The sequence below is a fragment of the Pteropus alecto genome, unplaced genomic scaffold, assembly GCF_000325575.1.
Source record: "Pteropus alecto unplaced genomic scaffold, ASM32557v1 scaffold106, whole genome shotgun sequence".
In the NCBI taxonomy this organism is placed as follows: Eukaryota; Metazoa; Chordata; class Mammalia; order Chiroptera; family Pteropodidae; genus Pteropus; species Pteropus alecto.
In genome coordinates, this window is record NW_006442103.1 from 16,779,208 (window position 1) to 16,801,447 (window position 22,240).

At 50.1% G+C, this 22,240-nt stretch overlaps 1 protein-coding gene across 1 annotated transcript in view; it reads left to right on the forward strand.

Moving 5' to 3' along the window:
- Positions 1-22,240, forward strand: part of HAO2 (hydroxyacid oxidase 2) — a 160,673-nt gene that overhangs the window by 129,932 nt on the left and 8,501 nt on the right. The window contains exons 7-8 of the mRNA XM_006919688.3: positions 19,125-19,263; positions 20,864-21,015. Of these exons, the coding sequence (XP_006919750.1) occupies positions 19,133-19,263; positions 20,864-21,015 (283 nt within the window). The 5' untranslated portion in view covers positions 19,125-19,132. The remainder of the gene's footprint in view (positions 1-19,124; positions 19,264-20,863; positions 21,016-22,240) is intronic.

The window sequence follows — 22,240 nt, forward strand, 5'->3', positions numbered from 1 at the left end:
CATATTTAGCCATCAGTTCTGCCTCCGTATGGAATCGCCTGGCTAACTCTGACGCAAGGAACACCTCTCTGTGTCTCATCAATTTGTTAGCTAATAATAGTCTATCTTAGTTCCGATCAAGTCAGCATTTCCCATCCCATCCCCACCATCAGATGTAGTAACGGTCTTCTTTTAGGCACAAACTGGTTCATCTTCTTGTAGAAAAATCATCTGTTAGAAGAATCTGGATCTTAAATAGGTCGCCATCATAGCATAGTCCCAATATATTACCTATCCCAGCTCCTTATGGTCTCCTTGTGGCCAACGCACAATGTACAGTGAATGTTTAAAGGATAAGAATTGATAGATGGATCCCCCAAGCCGCGGCAGCAAAGATTACCGATTGCCAAAGCCCTTTATAAAGTAGGTGGAGGGGAGGGATGGTTCTCATCATATCCTGTCTCCACCATCTTGATTCATCTGCAGTGAAAAAGGAGGAGGGTATGGTGTGGAAATGTGTGTGTGTGTGTGTGTGCGTGTGCGTGTGTGTGTTTCAAATTGCATTTTTTGGCTACATCTCCAGTGCGATGATTAAAGAACTTTAGCTCTTTTGCAACCGGCTCAGCCATAAGTTTGACTATGCTTCGCTTTCCCGGTATGGTTCTCATTTGCTTTTAACCTCATTCATTTCTTATTATTTTTGTCTCTCGGAGAAACAGGCAGCAAGAAAAATCAACCTTGGGCTTCGTTAATTAAGGTCTGCATTCTTGCTGGTATATTTCAGGAAAACAATCGGTTCCTTTTGCCCCGCTCTCTGGAGTACCTTGTAATGTGGTTCCATTCATTCATCAGGGCTACGTGGCTTTGGGGCCTGTCCTGGTGTGGTGGTCTTGAAATTCGTTTCTGTATGGCATCGTGGGCATTGTATCAGTTTATAAAACTAGTATTTCTCTCTGCAGAGCTCCAACAAGCAACCGGTAGGATAATCTCATAAATCTTCACTAGGGAGAAGACAGGGCGATGGGTTTTATCTGACTGTGATTTTCATAGTTAAGAGAAAGAAAAAAGGTAAACCGTAGATCTTTCATTCTGTCTCCAAGCAATCCAGTTCTGATTCCCTGTTTACTTGGTCATGACCCATCTGAAGCTCAGTTGGGTTTTTTGTTTGTTTGTTTGTTTTTGTTTTTATGATACACAAAAATAAAGGCAGGGAACGTTAGGGTCATTTTTCCAGAATGTAGAAGCAGATGGACTCAGGAGGAAAAGCCATGTGTCTGCCTTCTCAAATCTCCTTTCCTCTGCACCTTTCTGCCTTCTGGAATGAAGATCGATATGGTTCAGTCATTTTCCCTGAGCCTCTTTTGTCATTGCCACCAAAATAAAACAATTCAGGCTGGATTCCATAAGTAACGAGGATTCTTAAAGAAAGTTCTTCATCTGTTCATTCGACAGACACTATTCCGCCCCAGGCGGTGGCGAGAGTGTAGAAATCCAGAGGTGAGCTCACAGATATGCCGATGGAGAGTCCATCCAGACAGGACAGATGTGGGACAGAACAGGAAGCAGAAAGGGGCGAGGAGGAGAGATGGAACACACCCCCGGTGCTGCCGATCTCACCGTCCTCGCTTTAGACGACTCTTTTTTTTCACGTGTCATCGCAATTCTAAACTGCTTCTCTGGCACCGTGGCCAGATGAGGACCGGGCGGGCCGAACAGCCGAGTGGAAACAAAAGCCTGAGTGAATGAGGAGAGGAAGTGGAGGCAATGATTACGGAATGATGTCAGCGACTGTTGCAAAGGAATCCTCGTAAACAAAGTGAAGGAAGACTTTCGGTATTTTAAAAGGTGAAGATCCTCACTCACCTGAGCATTTCGATGCCACAGAATAATCGCCTCTCTCCCGTCCTATAGAGTTCCGGTTTTCCAGAACAGCGATAACGAACGACGATCCTTCCTGAACGCAGCGCCGGCCACGCTTGTAACCTCGTACCCACATTTTTTCACCTGTTGCATCCTTAGAACCCGTCAAGGTAACCGCTGTTCCTGAAGCCATTGTGCAGATGAGAAACCATCACATGGGGGGCCTCAGTAACTTGACCCAGACAGCGCAGCCAGGAAGAGGGGGAGGCAGACTTCGAGTGCAGCTGGACGGGCTCTAGAGCCCAAGCTGACCCCCGCCTGTTACGCTGCGTGTGAGTCTTGGTTCTGTGGTAGCGCCAGAATGGGGCTCTTTCCTCCGATGTCTGCCATGTGCTGGCACCACTTAATTCCCAGTCGCTATGGCAACGCAGGGCACAGCAACCAGGGAGCTGGTCAAAGCATGCATTTTCTCTGCTCTCAGCACTCAGGAACTGTCGTGCAGTGCTCTTCGGCTGTCTCAGGCCTCCTGTCGAACTTCCCGGACCACAGCTGCCACCACCTGAGATTAGCTAGAAGCAGAAGTGATGGTGTAGGGCGGGGTCAGAGGCGCCAGGTGAGGCCGGGCTGCTGGGGAGCAACGTGAGGGCGCCCCGCGAGCCTCGCGTGCCCTGGCAGCAAAGCCCATCGTCGGAAGCAGGTCTAGGCTCCGAGGCCAGCGTTCCTCCCACTCCCTGCTTTCCCTTCACAAGGAGGAAGGTGAACCGGGAAGAGAAGACCTCGGTTTGGGGTCGGGGAGGGCTTTGCACGTAGGGCGGGGTCTGCCGAGTGTGGCCCGGCTGGGACAGCCCCTCCGCCCCTCTCCACCCGCCCCACCGGTGGCCGCCTCCCAGCGCACGAGCTCGAGGGCCCGCGGCGTCTCGCTGTCCCTTAGCTCGTCGGAAGAACAGGCTAAGCTCTGTCGCTTTGGGAAAGAAGACCGTGTTGTGGTTGAATTACAGCAGCACGCCCCTGTCTGCTCCCACTCTGCCTGGCCCAGGCCTTCCCTCAAACCCCTCTCGGGACGTTTACGTCCTTCTCCGCCATCCCCCAGTGGCTTTTACGTCCACTGGGAATCAGTTTTCTTCCACATTCATCTCTCCATCTTCTACAGCCATACCTAGTACCTTACCGCATCAGTCAGGTGGCCTACAGCTAAAGTACAACAGAAAACCTGACTCAAACAGATTTAAACTAACGGACAGTTCATTAGAAGTCCCAAGTTAAAGAGCTTCCAGGATTGATTGACACAAGAGCTCAATGGTCAGGGGTCCAGAGTCTGCCTTTTTCTTCTGCTGACATCAGGATGTTGCCTCACGACCTGGGCTAGCCCTCCTCACGGTCACAAGCGTGACGTTAATCACAGACATGATGGTCCCCAGTGGCAGCTCTTTGAAGGAAGGAGGGACTGTTTCTCAGGAGCGCCCCCAGGGAGCCTCCCCTCCCGCTTGCTGGCCGGAGCTTGGCGACACGCCCACCCCTACACTAAGCACTGGCATGGAGCACGGCCTTCCCACCGTGAGACTCCGCAGCTTTTACCCCTGAGTTGGGCACAGGATCAGCTCTCCTAAACACATTGCTATGTGGAAGACAGTGGACCCCCGAAAAAAATCGGGGCTCTACTAACAAGGAAGAAGCTGGAGAGGGCGTGGGAGGATGAATTTGGCGTGTGCAGCCTACAGTGTCTAATAAAATGACATGATAGTGATGTGCATTGAGTTTCGACGTAGCTTGAATTATTTCATCAGCTCTGGGAACAGAGCTGCGAGGGCATAGAACCCGGGTTCCATAGGCTCCGATGAGGACAGGGAAGAAAACATTTAGGGAAGGGCAGGAGCAAGAGCCGCTAGACCTCTGTATGCCACCAGCGGGCCGGGGACTAGAGATGCAGCAGTAAAAAAACATAGACTTGGGGGAAGTCCGAGCCACAGCAATCAGACAAGAAAAAGAAATAGAAGCCATTCGAATCGGAAGGAAATAAGTAAAGCTGTCTTATTTGCCGATGATACGATACTATAGAGAGAACCCTAAAGAGTCCACCCAAAATCTGCTGGAACTGGTAACGGAATTCAGTAAAGTTGCAGGATACAAAATTAATATTTAGAAATCGGTTGCGTTTTTATACACTAATAACGAACTATCAGAAAGAGAAATTAAGAAAATAATCCTATTTACAGTCGCATCAAAAAAAATGCTTAGAAAGAAATTTAACCAAGGAAGTAAAAAACCTATACTCGGAAAATTGTTAGACATTGAAGAAAGAAATTGAAGAAGATAGAAATAAATGGAAGCAGATACTGTGCTCATGGATAGGAAGAATTCACACCGTGAAAGTGTCCATGCTACCCAAAGCAGTCAATAGAGTCAGTGCAACCCCTATCAACATAGCGATGGCATTTTTCACAGAACTGGAACAGACGATCCTGAAATTTATATGAACAACAGCCATCGGGCAAGAAAAAGGAGGAAAAGAGAAGGCCACAGCAATCCCGAGAAAGCAGAACAAAGTTGGAGGTGTCACACTGCTCGCTGTCAAACCGTAGGGCCAGGCTGTGGTCACACTGTCGGTGTCCCAGGCAGCTAGCGCTGCAACAAAATGCTTCCTCCTGAGACTCGGAGCAGCTTTCCTGGGGTGGGGGTGGGGGAGGGACCGATCTTTCCCAGACACAGCCTGCGTAGGGGGGAGGGGCTGGTTAGGTTGATAGCAACAGGGAGATTTGTAAAGGGACGGGGACACTGGGGGAGGTTAGGAATGGGGAAGCAAAGCCAGCTTGCAAAAAGGAAATTCACAGAAAACAATTGACTAAAAACAAATCAGCCAAAAGTCAGTTTTGTAAATTAGTTGATTTGTTCATTGATCGATTGGCCAAACTGCCATTACCTAACTTTTATTTCTGTTAGCTACTGTTATTTCTGTTAGAGTTTATAACAATTCACGTGGTTTACAGTAGTTTGAACAGGCTTTGTGGAGTTTTTCCTAAGTTTGGTTTCCCAGAGGCTTTGCCACAGCCAGAGCCGCAAGGTGTCAGGGAAGGGTCCTGCATGCAAGAGAGATTTACACATGTGCACCCTTGATGAAAAAGTGGCCCTTCACTATCTGGGATGTTCGAGTGTCGAGTGTCCAGCTTCTGGTGGGATGATGCCTGTGAAGGGCGGCCATGTGTCCAGCGAGCAGTGCCAAGTGAGCCAGCATCATGTGTGCAGGGCAGAGCGCCAGCCAGGTGGGGCTAGACATGGAAGACTCTTAAACGGCGAATGAGTGAGTGTGAAATTACTAGGAGGCACTGAGCACTGGAGTGACAAGGGTGTGGCCAGTGCCTGCAACAGGGCGTGGCACAAAAGGCATCCAGTGCACACCTGTCGGAGGAGGAGCCGTGTCAAGATTCTCTGTGTTCTTTTGCTTCAGCTCGAGCAACAAGGCTGTAAGCAACCTGCCCGTAAAGCAGCAGCCAATTGCGCTGATGATAGTTCTGCTTTGGTTACTAAGGGCCACGGCCACATCTTTCTAATTATGGGGCTGTCGAAGGTTGTTATAGTTATTTAATTTTCGTCATCATCATTTGACAAGTAGCCATCCTGGGGAATGGAGCATAGAAGGTGCTGGGCTTATAATGCAGGGACTGACAGCTGAAAACCACCTCTGCTAACGTGGGAAGCCTAGGGGGGAGAAGCTGGTTAGCATTAACAGTTAAGGTATTCGAGGCGTTGTGGAAAGCAATGTCTACAAAAATCTCAATTTCACTTTATTCTTTCGCAATCATTTCTCTACCGGGTTACTGTAAACGGGAGTGTGAGAATGTTCAGAACGTGTTTAATTCCACTGAATTCGAACGCTGGACACAGAGTGCTTAGGTCTCAGCCTAACACGGCCCCTCTCTTCCCAGCCGCATGACCTTGAGTAAGTTTGTTTTGCTCCGTGGGCCCTGGTTTCCTCGGCCGTGAACCCGTAATGCCTACCACCAGGTGTTGTTCTGGAGGTCAGCTGGCACAATCGTGTGACTTTCGAATGACATCCTTGTGGCGCTACACTGATGGACGCCCTCCCAGAGCGCCTTGTGTATTATTTGGAGCAGGTACAGTTCAGCTGCCTTACTTAATAAAAATCATTAAAATAAGTGTAATTAAAAGGAAATCACATGAGAGAAGTATCAAACCAGCAGCTGTCAACGATCTTTGAAAATTCCTCTCGTGCTCAAATATCGGCCTTCTGCACGTCGTCTGCCTCAGTCGTGGGCCGAAGGGGCGGACACCTTCCTCCCGCAGCCTCCGCAGATGTCCGTCCCAGCTGTCCTGGCTCCCAGGTGACCCCTGGCACCCACCTCCCCGCCAGGCCGAGGGCGTCCTCGCTCTTCCTCTCCTGGACCTACTGCCACCAGCTCCTTCGGCCGTGTGCCTGTCCCTGCACTTCACCCTGAAATCACGGTCCTCATGGAGAGCAGGGGCCTCCACAACCTCAGCTGTCTTCCTTTGGTCACCCCGTTTTGTTCCTACGCTGGCACTTACCCCTCGACTTCTCTCTTTTGGGTGGGAAGGGTCTCCTCTGAACCTCTGTGTCTCAGAAAACCCCTGGGCCCAGTCAGTTGGCTCATCTTACGTTTTTAAGGCAGATTCTCCTCCCACGATTATCCACCCTTTGACTCCCAGTAAGGTCCACTTCAACTACCTCTCTAATCCCGATGCTCATTTACATATATTTAAATTACATGCAAACCATACACATATTACACAGCCGCGCTACGTATGTTTTATATATAAAATACATACACATCTAGCGCAGGGCTTGATATTTTGGAGGCCTTCGATGAATGTCCTTGCTTCATATTCTAGATCTACTTTTCAATACAGTAGTCACTAGTCACATACAGCTGTTTGAATTTAATCTTAATTAATTAATATCAAGTAAAATTTTAAATTCAGTGCTTCAGTCGCGCACGCCGCCTTCAAGCGCTCGGCAGCCGCGTGTGGCTAAGGGCTACCGTGTTTCCGCAGGAGCATCGCGGAGGTTCTGTTGGGCAGCACTCGTCTGCCTCACCTGTCAGAGTCTTTGCATGTCCCTCCTTACCATCGTCGGACCCTCGGAAACACAGCGGAGACGTGTTTTTACTTAGAGAGAGCGCTCATTCTTTTTCAGTTCTGTTCAGCAAAATCCAAGAACCGAGATGGGTCTCAGCACAAGCAGAGCCTCCTCCTGGGCTCTGGACAGGGGCCGAGTGGAGGGACCGTTTTCCAGGAGTTGGAAGGCATCGCAGGTTCGCCGTTCCGTATCACTGAGCTCCAGCCCCTGGCCTTGTGCAGGTGCTCCCGAGACTCTGAGTGAAGGCAGTGCCGACATGTTTAATGAAAGGGAGACGTTCATGGTCAGTCTCCAGCAGATGGGCTCTGCGGGTGGGCGGGCGAGCGGGTGGGCGGGTCGGCCAGGCCTTCAACGCTGGAGCTGGGCCCCCACCCGTGGTAACGTTTCGGATCTCGCCCGATGCGTTCACGCGAGATGCCTAACCTGGCCCTGGTGTGCTTAAACCAGAGCAGGCAGGGAACCGAGCAGTCAGGGAGCTATCAGCCGCCCTTGACCTTCAGAAGGACTGTGTGTGCTTGGAACCGGAGCAACTTGCCTTGTGCTGTTTCTGAAAACTCCCAGCGAGGCCCAGCCCAGGCATCCAGTCTCCTGGGATGCTGCTGGCATCTAGTGGAAAGACGGGGAAGCGGCTGACATGCAAATACGACTCTCCCACAGATGAGGATCCCAACCGGACCTCACCTTGTACTGCAGGGTTCACATTTGACACCCCCGGCTCTAACCGGAGCGGTGCCAGCACAAAGGGAAGCGTAGGAATGGAAAGAGGTGGTGGCTTCACCTCACCCATTCAGCACCCACATCACTGGTTCTCAGCACCATCACACCCAACGCCCTCTTTTTATAATATGTATTTAGTTTTTGTATCCTTTACCCTCCTAAAATAAAATTCATGGATAATACAGTCTACCTGTGCACATTATTATAAAAATCAATATCACGTCCTACCTATAATATAAAGGTGAAAACATAGTAGTGTACGATTTTTAAAAATGTGTTTCACTATGTCATGACCCAGTGACATAATTGTATCACACGCTTACACCCACGTAAAGTGACTACACGTGAAGAGAAGAAGCCACTCTGTACAAGAAGTCCCGGAAAAGAAAAGACGTGAATACGGCGGACGCTAGAATAAAACCTGCATTCAGATAATAATGACGCAACCTGATTTTTTTTGTCATGTGATAAGTCGAAGGAAATAACCTTAGTGGGAGAGTCAACGAGATGCATAATGTATTTTGCATTGATGAGCGGAAAAGGGAAACAGCTTCGGGAGGCAAGACACGTGGAGAGGAAGAACACAGCAGGACCTAGCAGGTGTCTGAAAGAGGCGCGGGTCCCCTGAGAACCCAGCGAAACAAGCCGGAGGACAGGAAGGCCCCTGGGTACGCGAGCTGGGAGCCAGAGCCAGTCTATTTGCTATTTAGTGTTGAAGAGAGGGGTGGCTCCATTAGACGGGAGGACCAGCCACCCCGGGAGGCTACAGGTCACAGCCCAGGTCCTGCAGCTGTCACTGCGTGAGCTTTATCAGCAGGATGCGGTGCCTGTTTCGGCGGAAGCTGGTTGTCAACAGTGGATCTGCCACTTGATTGAGAAAGCTGCCATCTGGTTGAGGGTGCCCTAGAATAACTCACATAAATAACCTGCTTGGTACTGAGGCTCTCATTTACTGGGCACCCACTGCGATGGGTGCCTTATGTGCGTTACCTAATTCTTTTTTTTTTTTAATTGATTTTTTCGAGGTGCGCGACATTGCTTAACAAAATCCAGTAAGTTTCAAGTGTACAGTTTAGCAGTGTCATGTATATATATTGCGTTGCGTGTTCACCACGTGACCTGATTCTTATAACAACCCTGAAAGGTATTCGTTTATTATCTTCGCTTTACGGGGATGAAAACCCAGATTTGGAAAGTTAAGTAAGTAACACAGTCGAGCTCTTGGTAGGATGTGGCAGAGCCATATTCGAATGCAGCTGTATCTCATTTGAATCTCGCGCCCACTCGAGCGGGTAGGTGGGCAGACATTGGAATTATGTTCCCACTTTGGTTTTGAGTGACCCGAAGCCAGGAGAAGAGCTGTGACTTGCTCAAGGCCATGCAGCTGGTATGCGGCGTCCCTGACGCTAACTACAAAGGCCGTGTCTTCTCCAGCATTTACATCCTGTCTTGTGATATTTACTTCGTATCTTGTTTTTAGGGATCTCAGAAATCAGCTGCAATCGTAAGCGAATGAAATTCAAGTCTGCTGGCAGGATATGAGCATGGTAATCTGTCAGCTGGTTCATAATAGAGACCAGAAGTTTCAATGCCACCTAGGGAATTTCGTTAATATCTGTGCTCCGTATGAGAACAGTGAGCTAACAGACTGCAAATAAATTCTCCGATTATTCGAGGATGAGATAGTGACCCGTTGCGAAGCCACTCCTGGTTACGAGGATGATCTGGCTTGAACACCCATCATCCGCTCGTTTGTAGAGTTTGGTCCTGCGTGGTGGTTGAGCTGGGTCACCCCATTGCCCCTTGAGCTTCTTTCCTAATTTTGCGTGCCGGGCCTAAGGTCCCAGTGAGCGGAAAACACTTTTTCCGTCAAGGGTAGTCAAGCGGGAAGCATCTCTTGAGAACAGAACCCCCTGAAATCTGTAAGAGCCAATGTGCGGGTTCTCTGAGCTGTTCTAAGGAGCGACTGTGAGCTAGGAAGGTGAAGCCTAAGTGCCGTGAGGTGTTCAGACTCCAGGGGCGGGAGTTTAACATGGGACAGCCGCTTTGGAGAACTTTCTCCCGCAGAGTTAAAAACACACCTATACCCACTCTGTTACCCAGGTTTTTCACTCCTGGGCACCTATCCAAGGGAAATGAAAACCTGTTCACAGAGAGGATCGTAGAAGAATCTTCGTAGCAGCTCTATGCGCAATCACCCTTCCGAGCTGGAAACGACGCAGATGCCCCCCAGCAGGCGACTGGATAAACAAATTTGTGTTATGTCAATATGATAGGACAATACCAAGGATTAAAAAAAAGGACAAACTACTCATAGAAGCAACGGCATAGGTGAATCTCAAAAGCATTTTATTGAGCGAAAGAAGCTCTACATACCTAAATAACCAATTGATTGCAAAAAGTTCAAGTTCTAGAGCAGGCAACTCTAAGCCATGGTGATGGAAGCGGAGCAGAGGTGACCACCGTCGGTGGGAGGGCATCGCCTGGAGAGAAACAAGGACATGTCTTCTCCCTACCCTTGCCGGCAACCGTCGTCCGCACCCATGGTGTCTCCACGGCTGCGGACTCCCAGCCTGTCGGGGGCTCAGTGGCCGCAGGAAGATGCAGACTGCCCCTTGGTTTGACTTAGCCCCATTCACAATGGGTTTGGCTCCCAGTCTCAACAACCCACGGTTAATATTAACCTGAGCCCGGCTCCGAAGGGTCAGGTAGGTCTTTCACCTGCCGAGCTCGTGTGTACACCCCAAAGTCCAAAACTCATCTGACTTCAGGGATCAGCTCCGGCACGGCGGGTAGCCGGCAGCACAGAGGGTCCAGAGTGCCAGCGTCCCCTCCACTCCTCCCAAGAAGCTGGGACTTGATGGCTCCGGGCTGACCCCTCATTCCTCCCCACCCAGATGAAGCAGGCACCTTGTCCAGCCACCAGAATAAAACTACCGTCTCTCAACAACCTCATCCTGCGACACTCACCAAGCCCACCGGGGCTGCCCGGTCAAGCCCCGTGTCTGGGCCGAGGTGCTGCATCTGGTGCTGCAAGACCCCACCTCAGATCGCTCCCCGGGGCTTCCAGTGAGATTAATTCACTTAGGCCACGGCAGGGAAGGCTGACATTGAAGTGTGTCACCGTAGCTCAGGGCGGCGATGAGATTCAAAAGGTCCCCAGGACGGTCATTAGTTCAAACTGCAGAATCTAATATGAGAATCTCCAGGGTTCTGCCACCGGCACCTTATAAATGTAACTCATTCACTTCTCATTAAAGTGCGAGAGAGATCACGAGGAAACTGAGGCACGGAGAAATTGAGGCCCGCGAGGGAGGGAGCGAGGGGCGTTGTGCTCCAGCGTGCGTGTTCCTCAGACCACACTGCCGTGTCTCCTGGGAGGGAGGGAAAGTCTGGCCAGGTGACGTGCGGAGCTAGCCCTAGAGGCAGATGATGGAAGAATGAAAAATGTCATTGGAAAAGTTTTTCCACATCCCAGATTGTGGCCCGTTCGACAGCGTTTCTGAAGTAATACTTCCACCTGGTGGCAGAGCGGCAGGTAGCAGTGACGCTCGGCAGCGAATGAGCCCTGCGTGGAGAAGGCCAGCAGGAAAGCCGGTGCCATTCTGAAAGGCAGATCCCACTGCCCCGGGCCGTGCGTGCGACAGGCTTAAGTTTCCAAATGGTGGCGACAGGTCAGATGCAAATCTCAGATCGGCTCATCACTGCGAAAAGCCTTAGACAAGTTAATTAACTTCATTTTCTCTTCTGAAAAAACGAAGAAAATTATATCCACCCGTATGGCTGCTCCAGGGATCAGGTGTAATAATGCACGCGCGTGTCCGGCATAATGGAAGCACTCGAGTGTTAGTTGGCAATACTGAAGAGGTGCGGGGACGGGAGACCCGAGGGAGGGACCTGGATGCATTCGACATTAAGTGGTGACCTTCAGTGAACCCCCCAGTCCTGTCTCAGAAAGTTCTTTTTATCACACGTAGCCTTCTGCTTTTCCCTGCCTTCTGCCTACATTACTAAATCATTTCTCCACTCAAAAATATGCATGGTTCTCCCTGCCTCTCATATGAATCTCTGTCAGAGCCGTCTACACAGTCCATCCGGGTCCCCTCTGCTCTGTACCCACCAGCTCCCAGGCGGTGGCCGCTGTCCACCTGTCCCTTCCCCACCTCCCCGGACAGGCATCCTCTGAACAACACGGGGCTTTGTCACTCTCCGCCCGGGATCCCCCACTCCCTCTGACCATCTCTGACGAGTTGGGAAATCAAGCGACTATTTTATTTCGAAGTTTAATTTTGTAACGAACTTCACTTAAATCTGAGGTAACGTTGCGAAGCCCCAGAAGTCCATTTCAAGGTTAAATTTGCTCTGTCCTGGTTGCTCATTTACTCCCTAAGCCGAATCTTGTCCCTATTAAAAGATTAACTTTTAGCCTTGAACCTCTTCTGTACTCATGGGGCCACGGGTACTGTTTCCTGCCACACTCAGCAGGGAGCCAGGCTTCGGGTAGCTGCCTCTAGACACCACTTTTCGTGAGTACGGAAAGGACGCTAAAATCAGGTTTGTCGCTGGGTGTCTTCTGTGGGCTTAGAACCGGAGGAGATGAAGTGGCAGGTGGGGCGAGAACACAGGCTGGAGGCTGCATGAGGCATCGCAGGTGCTGACTCTGAATTGACAAGGCGAGAGGCTTGGCAAGAACCAGTCATGTGGACAGGTAGTGAGTCACTGAGGGGACCAGCAAAGGAAGGCTTCATTTAAGGATGCTGCAGACAGAGAAGCATCTCCAGCTAAGTCTGAGAACCAGCTGCTGGAATGGTGACCCTTAGGAGGAAACGTGAATCAAAATCCGTTCACTTGGAAAGGGCTCTGGGCAATCTAGAAGGTTCAGTCCTTGTCCTCGGGATGTATTTTGTACCTTGACCACACCGTTACCTGGTCACAGGCAGAGGAAAACAGTGACATGCCAAAGAAGTTAATGTTTCACAAACAGTTGGACAGTGTCTTTAGGGAATAAGCTTGTTTGGAACAAGGTACCAGTTCCCTCCAACACGCAGAGTTCTGAGACCGTGATCAGGTGAAGTCGAATCTATAGATAACTGGGGAGAACCATCCAAGAACGACGAGCAAGTCACAGGGATATTGGTATTGTCCGCGAGGAATTGGTACTGTCCAAACCTGTGGGGAATTTTTATAGAAATGTATTTGAGCCAAACAGAGGATATGCCCGGAAGCCAGACCTCAAGAGACGGAGAAAAACGCTTCCCAGGATGGCAGTTTGCAGCTTCTTTTAAGCACTTGGGCTTAAGAAGGGGACAAAAGGAAGCCGACGTGAAGGTGGGAGAGAGCGAGCTGGGAATGGGGTCACGGGAGAGTTGACGCCGTGTGCTCTCTTGAGCATGGTTTCTTCTGAAAAGAGGCATTTTCAAAGGTTTGTGAACCTAGATGCCCAAAACGATGAGCAGGGCTGGCTTAGGGCAAAGGTGAGCCTTTCACTAAAGAGGTCGTAAGCCTAGGATGTGACTCCCCACCAGGACCTGCCCACATAGGCATGGACGATCACATCGCCCTGTGAGGTTACTTTCCATAGAACCCCTTTGTCGTCCACACTATAAAGAGAGACAAACGGACTAATAAAACGGAGCATCTAGAAATAGGAACAAGGGAAAAAATGGCTGTTGGTGATCTTTTACCTCCCGACAGGAATCAAAACTCCCAAAGTCTTTTCTCGTAGTCGCTAGGCTCTTCTGCATTTTACAAGATCCTTTGATTCTCACATGATCTCTATAAGATAGATGGTCGACCCGCATTTTATAGATAGCTGCGAATTGGAGCTTGTCTGACTATGTGGCATAGAACATCATCTGTGGGACACCAGTTAAGAAACAATGAGAATATTTACAAATTTCTGCCTTCTTCACCCCAGAAAAGGATTCTTATTATTTTCTACATCACAGCAACTGGCAGAGAATACGCTATTGAAATCTGTCTTCCTCTTTGACCGGAAGCTTCTTGAGAGCAGAGATTGGCATAATATGCATTTTTGTTTTTTTAATTCAATGCCTAGATATATTCGTCTAGGTAGGTTTGGCTATACCATAGTAAAGAATAAGCCCTGAAATCTTAGGCGGTTAACACACGAATCTTTATTTCTTGCTTATATAAAATCAACTGGAAGCCAGATCTCAAGCGACCAGTATCCAGGGACCCACGCTGGCCTCACCCGGACCTCCAGGTTGCTGCGGCAGAAGAAAAGGATAGAGGGCCATGTATCAGCTCTAAAATTCTTGGCCCAGAGTTAACTTCCACTCTTGGCCTATTGGCCAGAGCTGATCATAAAATCCTGCCTACTTTTAGCAATGGGAAAGATCAGGAAGCATGTGGTGCCTGGCTGATAGCATGTACTCAGTAAACCTTGTTGGACAAACGCATGACTAAATCTGACACAGGGTTAAAATTATACTGTGACAGAATTACTCAAATCTTGAAGCGTCCAGAGGCTCAGATGAGAATGCACATTTCATCAGCAAGAGGAAAAATGCAGTGGATCTACCACTGATTGATGATCTACTCTAGACAAGGCACCATTCTAGACACTCCATATAGGCTGGAGTGTTCAGTCCTCATGAGGACCTGTGGAATAGGTGGTTAATATTCTTGCACAAATAACTTTTTCTTTGAACCATGGTGAACAAGTGGCCGAGCTGCAGTTCGAGCCCGTGTTTGCCAACTTCCAAAGCTTAAGAGAGGTGATGCTCTTGACTCTGTGGACTCCCTCAGCTATTAATGCCTTGTGGACTTCCAGAATAGATCTGGAGTGGCCGCCATGGTGAGAGGTGCTAGGAAGAAGGCAAAGAGAGACAGGGCTCCGTCCCACAGCGGCCTTTCTCCATCCCCAGCGGCTCTGCCCTTTGTCATCTCCCTCTGCTACCTCCCATGACTGCCACTGTTAGAGATAGCGACACCCACAAGACCTAAGGTCAGCAGTGAGAGAACAGAATCTAGAGCTTGTTCTGAATGTCTGTCTGCTTTGGACACTCCATCCTTCTTGAGTAGATGAAGAGGCAGGGGCTATGACACCTTGCCCAATGGCCTAGATTTTGTGGGACTTGTCCAAGCTCACTTTATGCAGCTCTTCCAGCCCTGCAGCATAGAGACTCGAATGTCTCCTGAGCTACCGCCAATGCTTCACACTGGCTCCAGCGTATCCAAGGCAAGTCAGAAGGATTGCTAGTGAGGCTTTGCCGTTATCACGTGAGCTTGGGCGATTCACTCAGATGCTCTGAGTTTTAATTTTTTCATCTACAAAACGGGTCTCTTGTACCTTTACTCTCTGATCCCCTTCATCTCACCGGGTCATTGTTTTCATCAATGGAATACTAACACATGGAAGAGTGCTCTGTGGACTGTGAAGACCGATTTAAATATGTGGCGTCATTGTTTATGACCAGCTACATAGTGAAACCTTTAAACGTTCTGACTGAATTATGATTTTGTCGAGGGAAGGGGAGGAAGCTGCATGTGCCCATGGCATTTTAAATGCCAGCTCTCGTTCTATAAACAACACGTGGCTACACACATTTGCCTCTTTCCATGATGCTGAGAGCCAGGCCATGAGAGTCAGAACACGTCACTAGACGTGTGAAGGTGGGAAAAGTATTATAATCTCTTTGAACTTCAGGTTTCTCATCTGTGAAGTGTGGATCGTGATATTTGTGTTTGGGGATTATTAAAGGGTTGAAACTTTAATGCACACAAAACAGTTTGCACAGGGCCTAACACCTCATGAAGCACTTGATAAATGGTTGCAATTTTATCGTTATTATTGAGAAGACATTGTCTTCAGGGAAATTTATGTAATCAGATTATTCCGCTGTTCAGTAGAATAGGAAAAGCCTCAGCCTTTCAAAGCACCATGTGAGCATTCGAGTTCGTGTCTAACCCCCGCCCCCACCCCATACGCCCTAAACGGTCTCCGACACCCCAAATCACAACGTGGCTATGGTCCAAAACTCTACTTGAAAGTCATTTATTTAGAACTCAAAACATATTTTTCCATAGAAACAATGTTGTTAAAATAATGAGTAGATGCTCAGGCGACTGAAAATACCCAGAATTCCTTAAGTGACACCGGCATGAATCAGAGGAGTGAGATGAAATGTTCAAAGGAAAACCGTTTGTTATCTGGCCTGACTGCACTGAGTCGGGTGGCAGTATTGCAGAAGGCACGAACAGCCTTGAAGTTTCTTCCAGCCCCGCTCCATGTCCTTGCCCCTTCCCTCAGTCAGGAGGAACTGTTTGAACTTTAGATCGTTAACAACAGATACCACTGATTGTCCTTGCTCTTTGCATTTTAGCTCCCTTATCGCTGGTATGCTGGTTGTACCTCACCGTGTTTACCATGAGACAAAAAGCCTGGACAGATTAAGTGAGCTAAAATGGGCTAAAGTTCCTAGCTCATGAGAAACTTTTATCTTTTTCTCCTCCTCTTAGTCAGCTGGGGTAAAGGAGGAAAAAAAGACAAAATACTGGAATGGAGATGAAATGAAACGGGAAAACAGGCTTGGATCCTCCCTTTAATATCTCGTGACTCGAAGTCCGATATGGATCAGACGGAAATACATACAAACGTGCAGTGCTAAGTCTCCCTCCCAAACTCGGGGAAAGCTTCGAACGACCAGGTGGTCCTTCTCGTCAACTGTAATTCTTCTATTGGACTCATAAAAATGATGGGCTCAGTACTCTTGTAAGCTTCACATGTGCTATGAAAAGAAAGAAATGCATCATAGCTGTATTTTCATGCTGAAAAAAATCTTTTAAATTCGATTCGACAAGTAATTAATGTGAAGCGACTATTGGGCTCTGTATCGTGAAATTGAAAATTGGGAACGTCTGTCTTTAGAGGCTACCAGAGGTCATGATTTGGGGCTTTCCTCTGTAATAATTTACTACATCATTCTCTTCAAATGCAGAATAAAGAGCAATACCTTCCCTCTCTGCTTCACAGGGAAGTAGAAAGGAAACAGTAAATAGAAATGCGACGAAGCGATGTTTTGTGTATATAAAGATGCTGGGTTATTTCCCCATTCCCAGGCAGCTTTCAGGTGAAATAACTCACACTGTTCCAGGCGAGTAATTCTGAGGGAGCCTGGACCATTTCTCTGGGATTAGATACAACCGTCATTGAGTTTCTGGGCCAGAAGTCTGCAGAAGCGTTTCTCTGTGTGTGTAATGTTTAGGATGTGGGGATTTGCTGAGACGTCGGGAGTTGAAACCCGGTGGAGAATTCTCATCCAACAAGGTAGAGAGATGACAGACGGAGGTGTTAAATTCAAGTAATGAACATTTATGAATAGCAGCTAGGTGTCACATACCGTCGTAATACCCGAGATACGTAATGTGTTGGGGGTCCCAGGTTCAGTGAAGACTCACAGCACACAGCAGATGCTTGAGGCTATGATTTATTACAGCGAAGGAATGTACAGCAAAATTAGCAGACGGAACAGGCTCAGGGGGCAGAATCTGGAAGAAACGAGGTATAAATTCCCAAGAGTCCTTTCTCGGTGGAATTATGCAGGATCCACGTGAGTGGTGACAACACGTGTGAAATGTTCTCTACCAGGGAAGGTCATTTCAGAGGTTCCATGCCCAGGGTTTTTGTTGGGGGCTGGTCATATAGACACTCTCTGCCTAGCCCATACTAAGTTTCCAGGTCTCAGAGGGAAAGCGGTTGTTCGGCATAAGCCACGTCATTTGCACAAACAGCCGAGACTCAGTGAGCCACAGGGGATGGTGGGAAGCATCCTGAAATCTACGTTCCCAGACTCCAGCCGAGGTCCAACCTTGCAAGCAGGCCTTTTGAGGGGGAGCATGCTCGGGCCTGCTACGTTAACTCTTTTATGCACACGTGGGCTGAAATAAATGATGGTGATGCAGTTAGATAAATTCAATGATTAATTCATTTGACTAAAAATTGCTGAGCCCTTGAAGGGTCTGGAAGGGGGGAGATAAGTTAGACTCGGTTATTGAACTTGGTCAGACTCAACTCAGCACCTCAGGTGCTCCTGCCCACCCACTGACGAGGTGCTTTGTCTGTAAAAAGCTCTGTGGCTGTGCCCCGAATTCCTCCCCTTAGCCTCATTCAGGATCCACTGCAGCTCCCAGGGGCGCTGTTTTCCATCATGTAGCCTCCTTCTGCTAACACCGGAGGTAGGCGTTCTGTTTGACTTGACTGGATTCTGGCATGGCCCCGGATGCCCTCCGGCCAGTTCTGCCCCATCCCGTCCCCCGCCAGGATTCCCAGCACATCGTGTTCCGCCTGACCTCCCTCACCCCCTTGCCCATGAGAGCAGCTGCTCCATTGGCATTGGAGGCCCTAGTCCCCGGGGCTTATCCCCATCCCTCCGCCAGAGATGTCGAAGTCATCCAGTTCCTGCTCACAACCTTTGGCTCGTTTTCACCCCCTTGCCAGCTGCTGGAGAGATGCCCAGAGCCACAGCCTCCTCACCTTTCCCACGGATCCTTGTGCACACGCTGCAGCTTGTGCCTGTGGTGTCTCTGCGGCTTCCGTCCACACCACCCTGGCCCCAGCTGGAAGGATTTGCCCCCAAACCGCCCCTTTCTTTCCTCTCTCAGGGGCGGTCATAGCAAAAGGACCAGGCTCTGGGTTTACAGGGTTCAGCCTGTGAATACGAATGAATAGAGCTAAGATGTCATTTTCTCTGTCTCAAAATTAACATGTTCAATGGCCCGGCCAAGGAGTTGGGGAAAAAAAAAAAAAAAAAAAAAATCAGCTTTCTCCCTGGTGTCAACTACAGCTCCAAGCAATTCAGACATCAGAGAATCCTGGGAACTCGTTCAGCCCCAGTTTTCCCACCCTGACCGATCTCCTCCCAAAAAGGCACAGAGCGGTGGACTAGCCCTCCCTCCAGCATGTTCGGGAAATGCTCAGCGTAACTCAGATGACCAGGAAAAGCCACCAAGAAATGACGCTGGTGAGAAAGGAGCCAGGTTCTGGAAAGGCGCGAATGCCATGACGTGGGCGCTCGGAAGACGAGAGGCGTGACAGGACTTGCATTTTAGAAAAATCCCAGGCAGCTGGAGGGAGACGAGGCGGGGAGTGAATCTGGCAGCAGAGAGACAAAGAGGAGAAGTTTTCGTAATCATCTCAGAAGAGGTGGTGGGGCCTCAGTAGATCTGAGGCAGTGGGGACAGACGTGAGGGATATTCAGAAGACCAGATCATCAGGAGTTGGGGTGGGGCCAGGGGATTGGGGGAGTGCGGTGCGACCCCCTGCTCGCTGGCTGGGGGGTCAGCCCTTCGGGCAGCATCTCCACCGGGATACGGAACATGACGGCCGGCGAGTGATGAATCCAAACGGCCTCGTGCTGTATCCTCCACCCTCTCCTCGACCTCGGAAGTATTCTTACCGGGTTTTGTTCTGTTGGTTTTGGTTTGTCCTCTGAAGGTCCAGAAATGCCCATGGTGTGTGTGACAGACTTCGAGGCCCAAGCGCGGGAGCGTCTGTGTAAGTCGACGTGGGATTATATTGAAGGCGGAGCTGACGACGACTTCACACGAGATGACAACGTCGCGGCATTTAAAAAGTCTGGTCTTCCGTATCCTTCCTGTCGTTTAATTGAGGGGCACGGACTGAGCGCTCCTAGGAAGCGGGCAGCCCTGGTTTCTGCCTGCAAAGAACGTAGAGGACTCAGGATAAAAGAGTAGCTTTTGTTGTTGTTGTTCTTTTGGGTTTGGGTTGTTGTTTTTTGGGGGGCGGGGGTGGGGGGCAGGTAGCTAGGGAGAGGATGGATGGAGAGAGAATTTATCTTAGTGCCTCTGCAGAATGAACACAAATGAGTCTTCATTCCAGCAACTCAGTCCCTAGGCAGGATAGGGCAAGAGTCCCAAGGTCACCAGTCACCTGGGCAGGGAGAAGAAGCCTGCTGGGTAGGCCTCAGTTTCTCAGCTTCTGGCTTGGAGGAAAGAATGATGACAGAGAGGACTCAGGGTGGGAGGAAATATGGGCACCCGAGGAGTCTTAGGGGTGAAAGAGGTTTGATTCAAGGGGGAGACACGGACTAGAGCGGCAGGACGCAGAGCCTGGACCAGCAGACGGCGGCCCCCAAGGCCAGGTCGGGCCCACTGCCTATTTTTATATGGTTCACAAGCTAAGGATGTTTTTCCCCCCCTCATTTTTAAACAGTTGGAAAAAAATCAAAAGAAGATGAAGATTCGTAACATGCAAAAATTATAAGAAATTCGAATTTCCGGGTCCATGAAGTTTTACTAGAAAACACTTATGCTGTCCTTTACATATTGTGACAAAGACTGTATGGTCCACAAAGCCTCAATTATTTCCAGTTGGCCCTTTACAGAAAAAGTGCGTTGACTCCGGTGATAGGTCAGGGGAAAACTGAACAACGGGGTACCAGGTGAACACGGGCCCTGCATGTTCATGCTTGTGTACCCCGGTTCTTGTATTGCTTCATCATTTTGTCATCGCGAGGCCTTTAGGAAATTTGGATTATTACTCGCAGTGCACAGATGAGGTTGTCTTACTCATTGGGCACAGTCGGCGTTTCCAGAAAAATGTTTCTACGTTTGTGTACAGGGACGATATTTTGTGAAAGACAAGCATTTTGGGACCCTGAGAAAGAGTTTTATATATTTGTTGTTTGTGAATGTCCTCACCTTCTTCTAAAGCGATGTTTAATCTTCAGATGCATTAGCGTCTAGCAGAATAACACTGTGATCACTCCCTGGGCTTTGTCCCCTCCCGTGACCCTTTACCTTACGGAGGCTCTTCTAACCCGAGAAGGGAGAGCCTGGCACACCCGCTGCTTGCTCTTTTCCTTTCTAGGCCTTGTTCTCATGCATCAATCAGAGCAGCCGAGGGCTGAGAGGGCGGCTGGGATACGCCGGCCCTGAGGGGGCCAGCCAGGGACCGGTGGGGACCGCAGGAGCACTGGGAGTTCAGAGCAGGCGGGGCTCCTGCGGGACAGGGCCCGGGAGCGGCTTCCTGGGGGAGCGGAGCCTCCGGTCGGTCTGTGCTGCCTGCTCAGCTGCCAGCAGCTGACCCCCCATGAGTTTCCCAGGCCGTAGCCGGACCAGGCGGCACCAGCAACCCGCAGGCCCCGGCAGCAGGCAGCACCGCCACGCTGGACGGCAGTCCCACCAGCGGAAAACCTCTGTCATCTGGCGCAGATTTCGCCTCCGTCCCCGGTACCTGAGAGACGTGTCGCAGGTGGACACCCGGACCACAGTCCAGGGGCAGGAGATCAGCGCCCCCATTTGCGTCTCGCCCACGGGTTTCCACTGCCTGGCCTGGCCCGATGGGGAGATGAGCACGGCCAGAGGTGTGAACCCGCCCCCCGCCCGGGCTCCCTTCTCCGGCCCGAACATGTGCAGGAGGAGCCCTCCGGGGGGCGGGGGGTCAGGCGGCCCCAGGACGTGTCTAGAGCAGGGGCTGAGGGACAGCAGTCTGGTCGGAATCGAGGACGGCGGGGAGAGGCACGCTTCGTGCTGCGTTTGCACGCGGCTTCACCCAAGGCCGAGGAAACATCCGTTCTCCATAGCAGAGAACGGGTGGGGTGTGACAGTGCCCATATCCCAACGAGCCATCCCACGGAAGGGGGCGTCGGCCCCTCGGACCCGTACGTCTGCGGGAAAAGGGGTGCTCGTCGTGGGCCCCGGGGTGCCCCCCCATTCCACCCTTCATAGGACCACATCGTGAGTCTGAATTTGGAACAAACAGAGAATCATGACGTGAGGTCCTCGCACGAGGCCCAGGCGGGCGCCCTTGCCCAGATGTTCCATCTTCCTTCTCCATTACCTCTGTCATCTTATTGGACAGTTTCTTACTAGGTTCCGCCTCCTTCCTAGTTGCTCCTCATTCTCTACCCCACCCCGCCCACCGCACCAAAAATGAATAGAGAGAAAGAAAGGGGCGGGGAGGGGCCGGGAGGGGAGAGGTGGAGCGAGCTAAAACTGCTCTGGCGACTCCTTTGTAATCATCACCCTGACCCTGCTCTGTTTCCTGCGGGCTGCCCCGTGCTCCCTGGGGGTCATTTCCTTTGACTCAGCACTGGAGGAGGAAAGGACTCCAAGGATCCTGGAGATGAAAGTGACATGCGTCTGGGTCAGGAACCCCACTGGCTAGGTCGAGACATGAACATCCCGAATGGATGCGCTGTGTCGTGCTGGGGGTGGCGCATCCCCTGTCGACATTAGGAATTGAAACTGTTCATAGTCGATTAGGCCAAATTCTCTGCCCGTGGTTTATGGAACGATAGTGACATTAACCCCGTTGGAGAACCCCACTGAAAACCACTAAAGTAGGAAATGAGAACTGTGCCGCGCAGCAACACCAGTGTCGACGTCATCGTCACCGTCATCATCATCGACCTCGCCGTCACTGGCATTTGTACATGCCTCACTCCATAATTCAAAAAACGCTTCTCTGCCTAGCGTTTTATTTAATCTCCCAGCCACCCTGTAAGAGAGGTACTGTTATTTTCCCCAGTTTACAGATAAGGCAAATGAAGTTCAAGGCCGCACAGCTGAGAAGCGGTAGAGCTAACA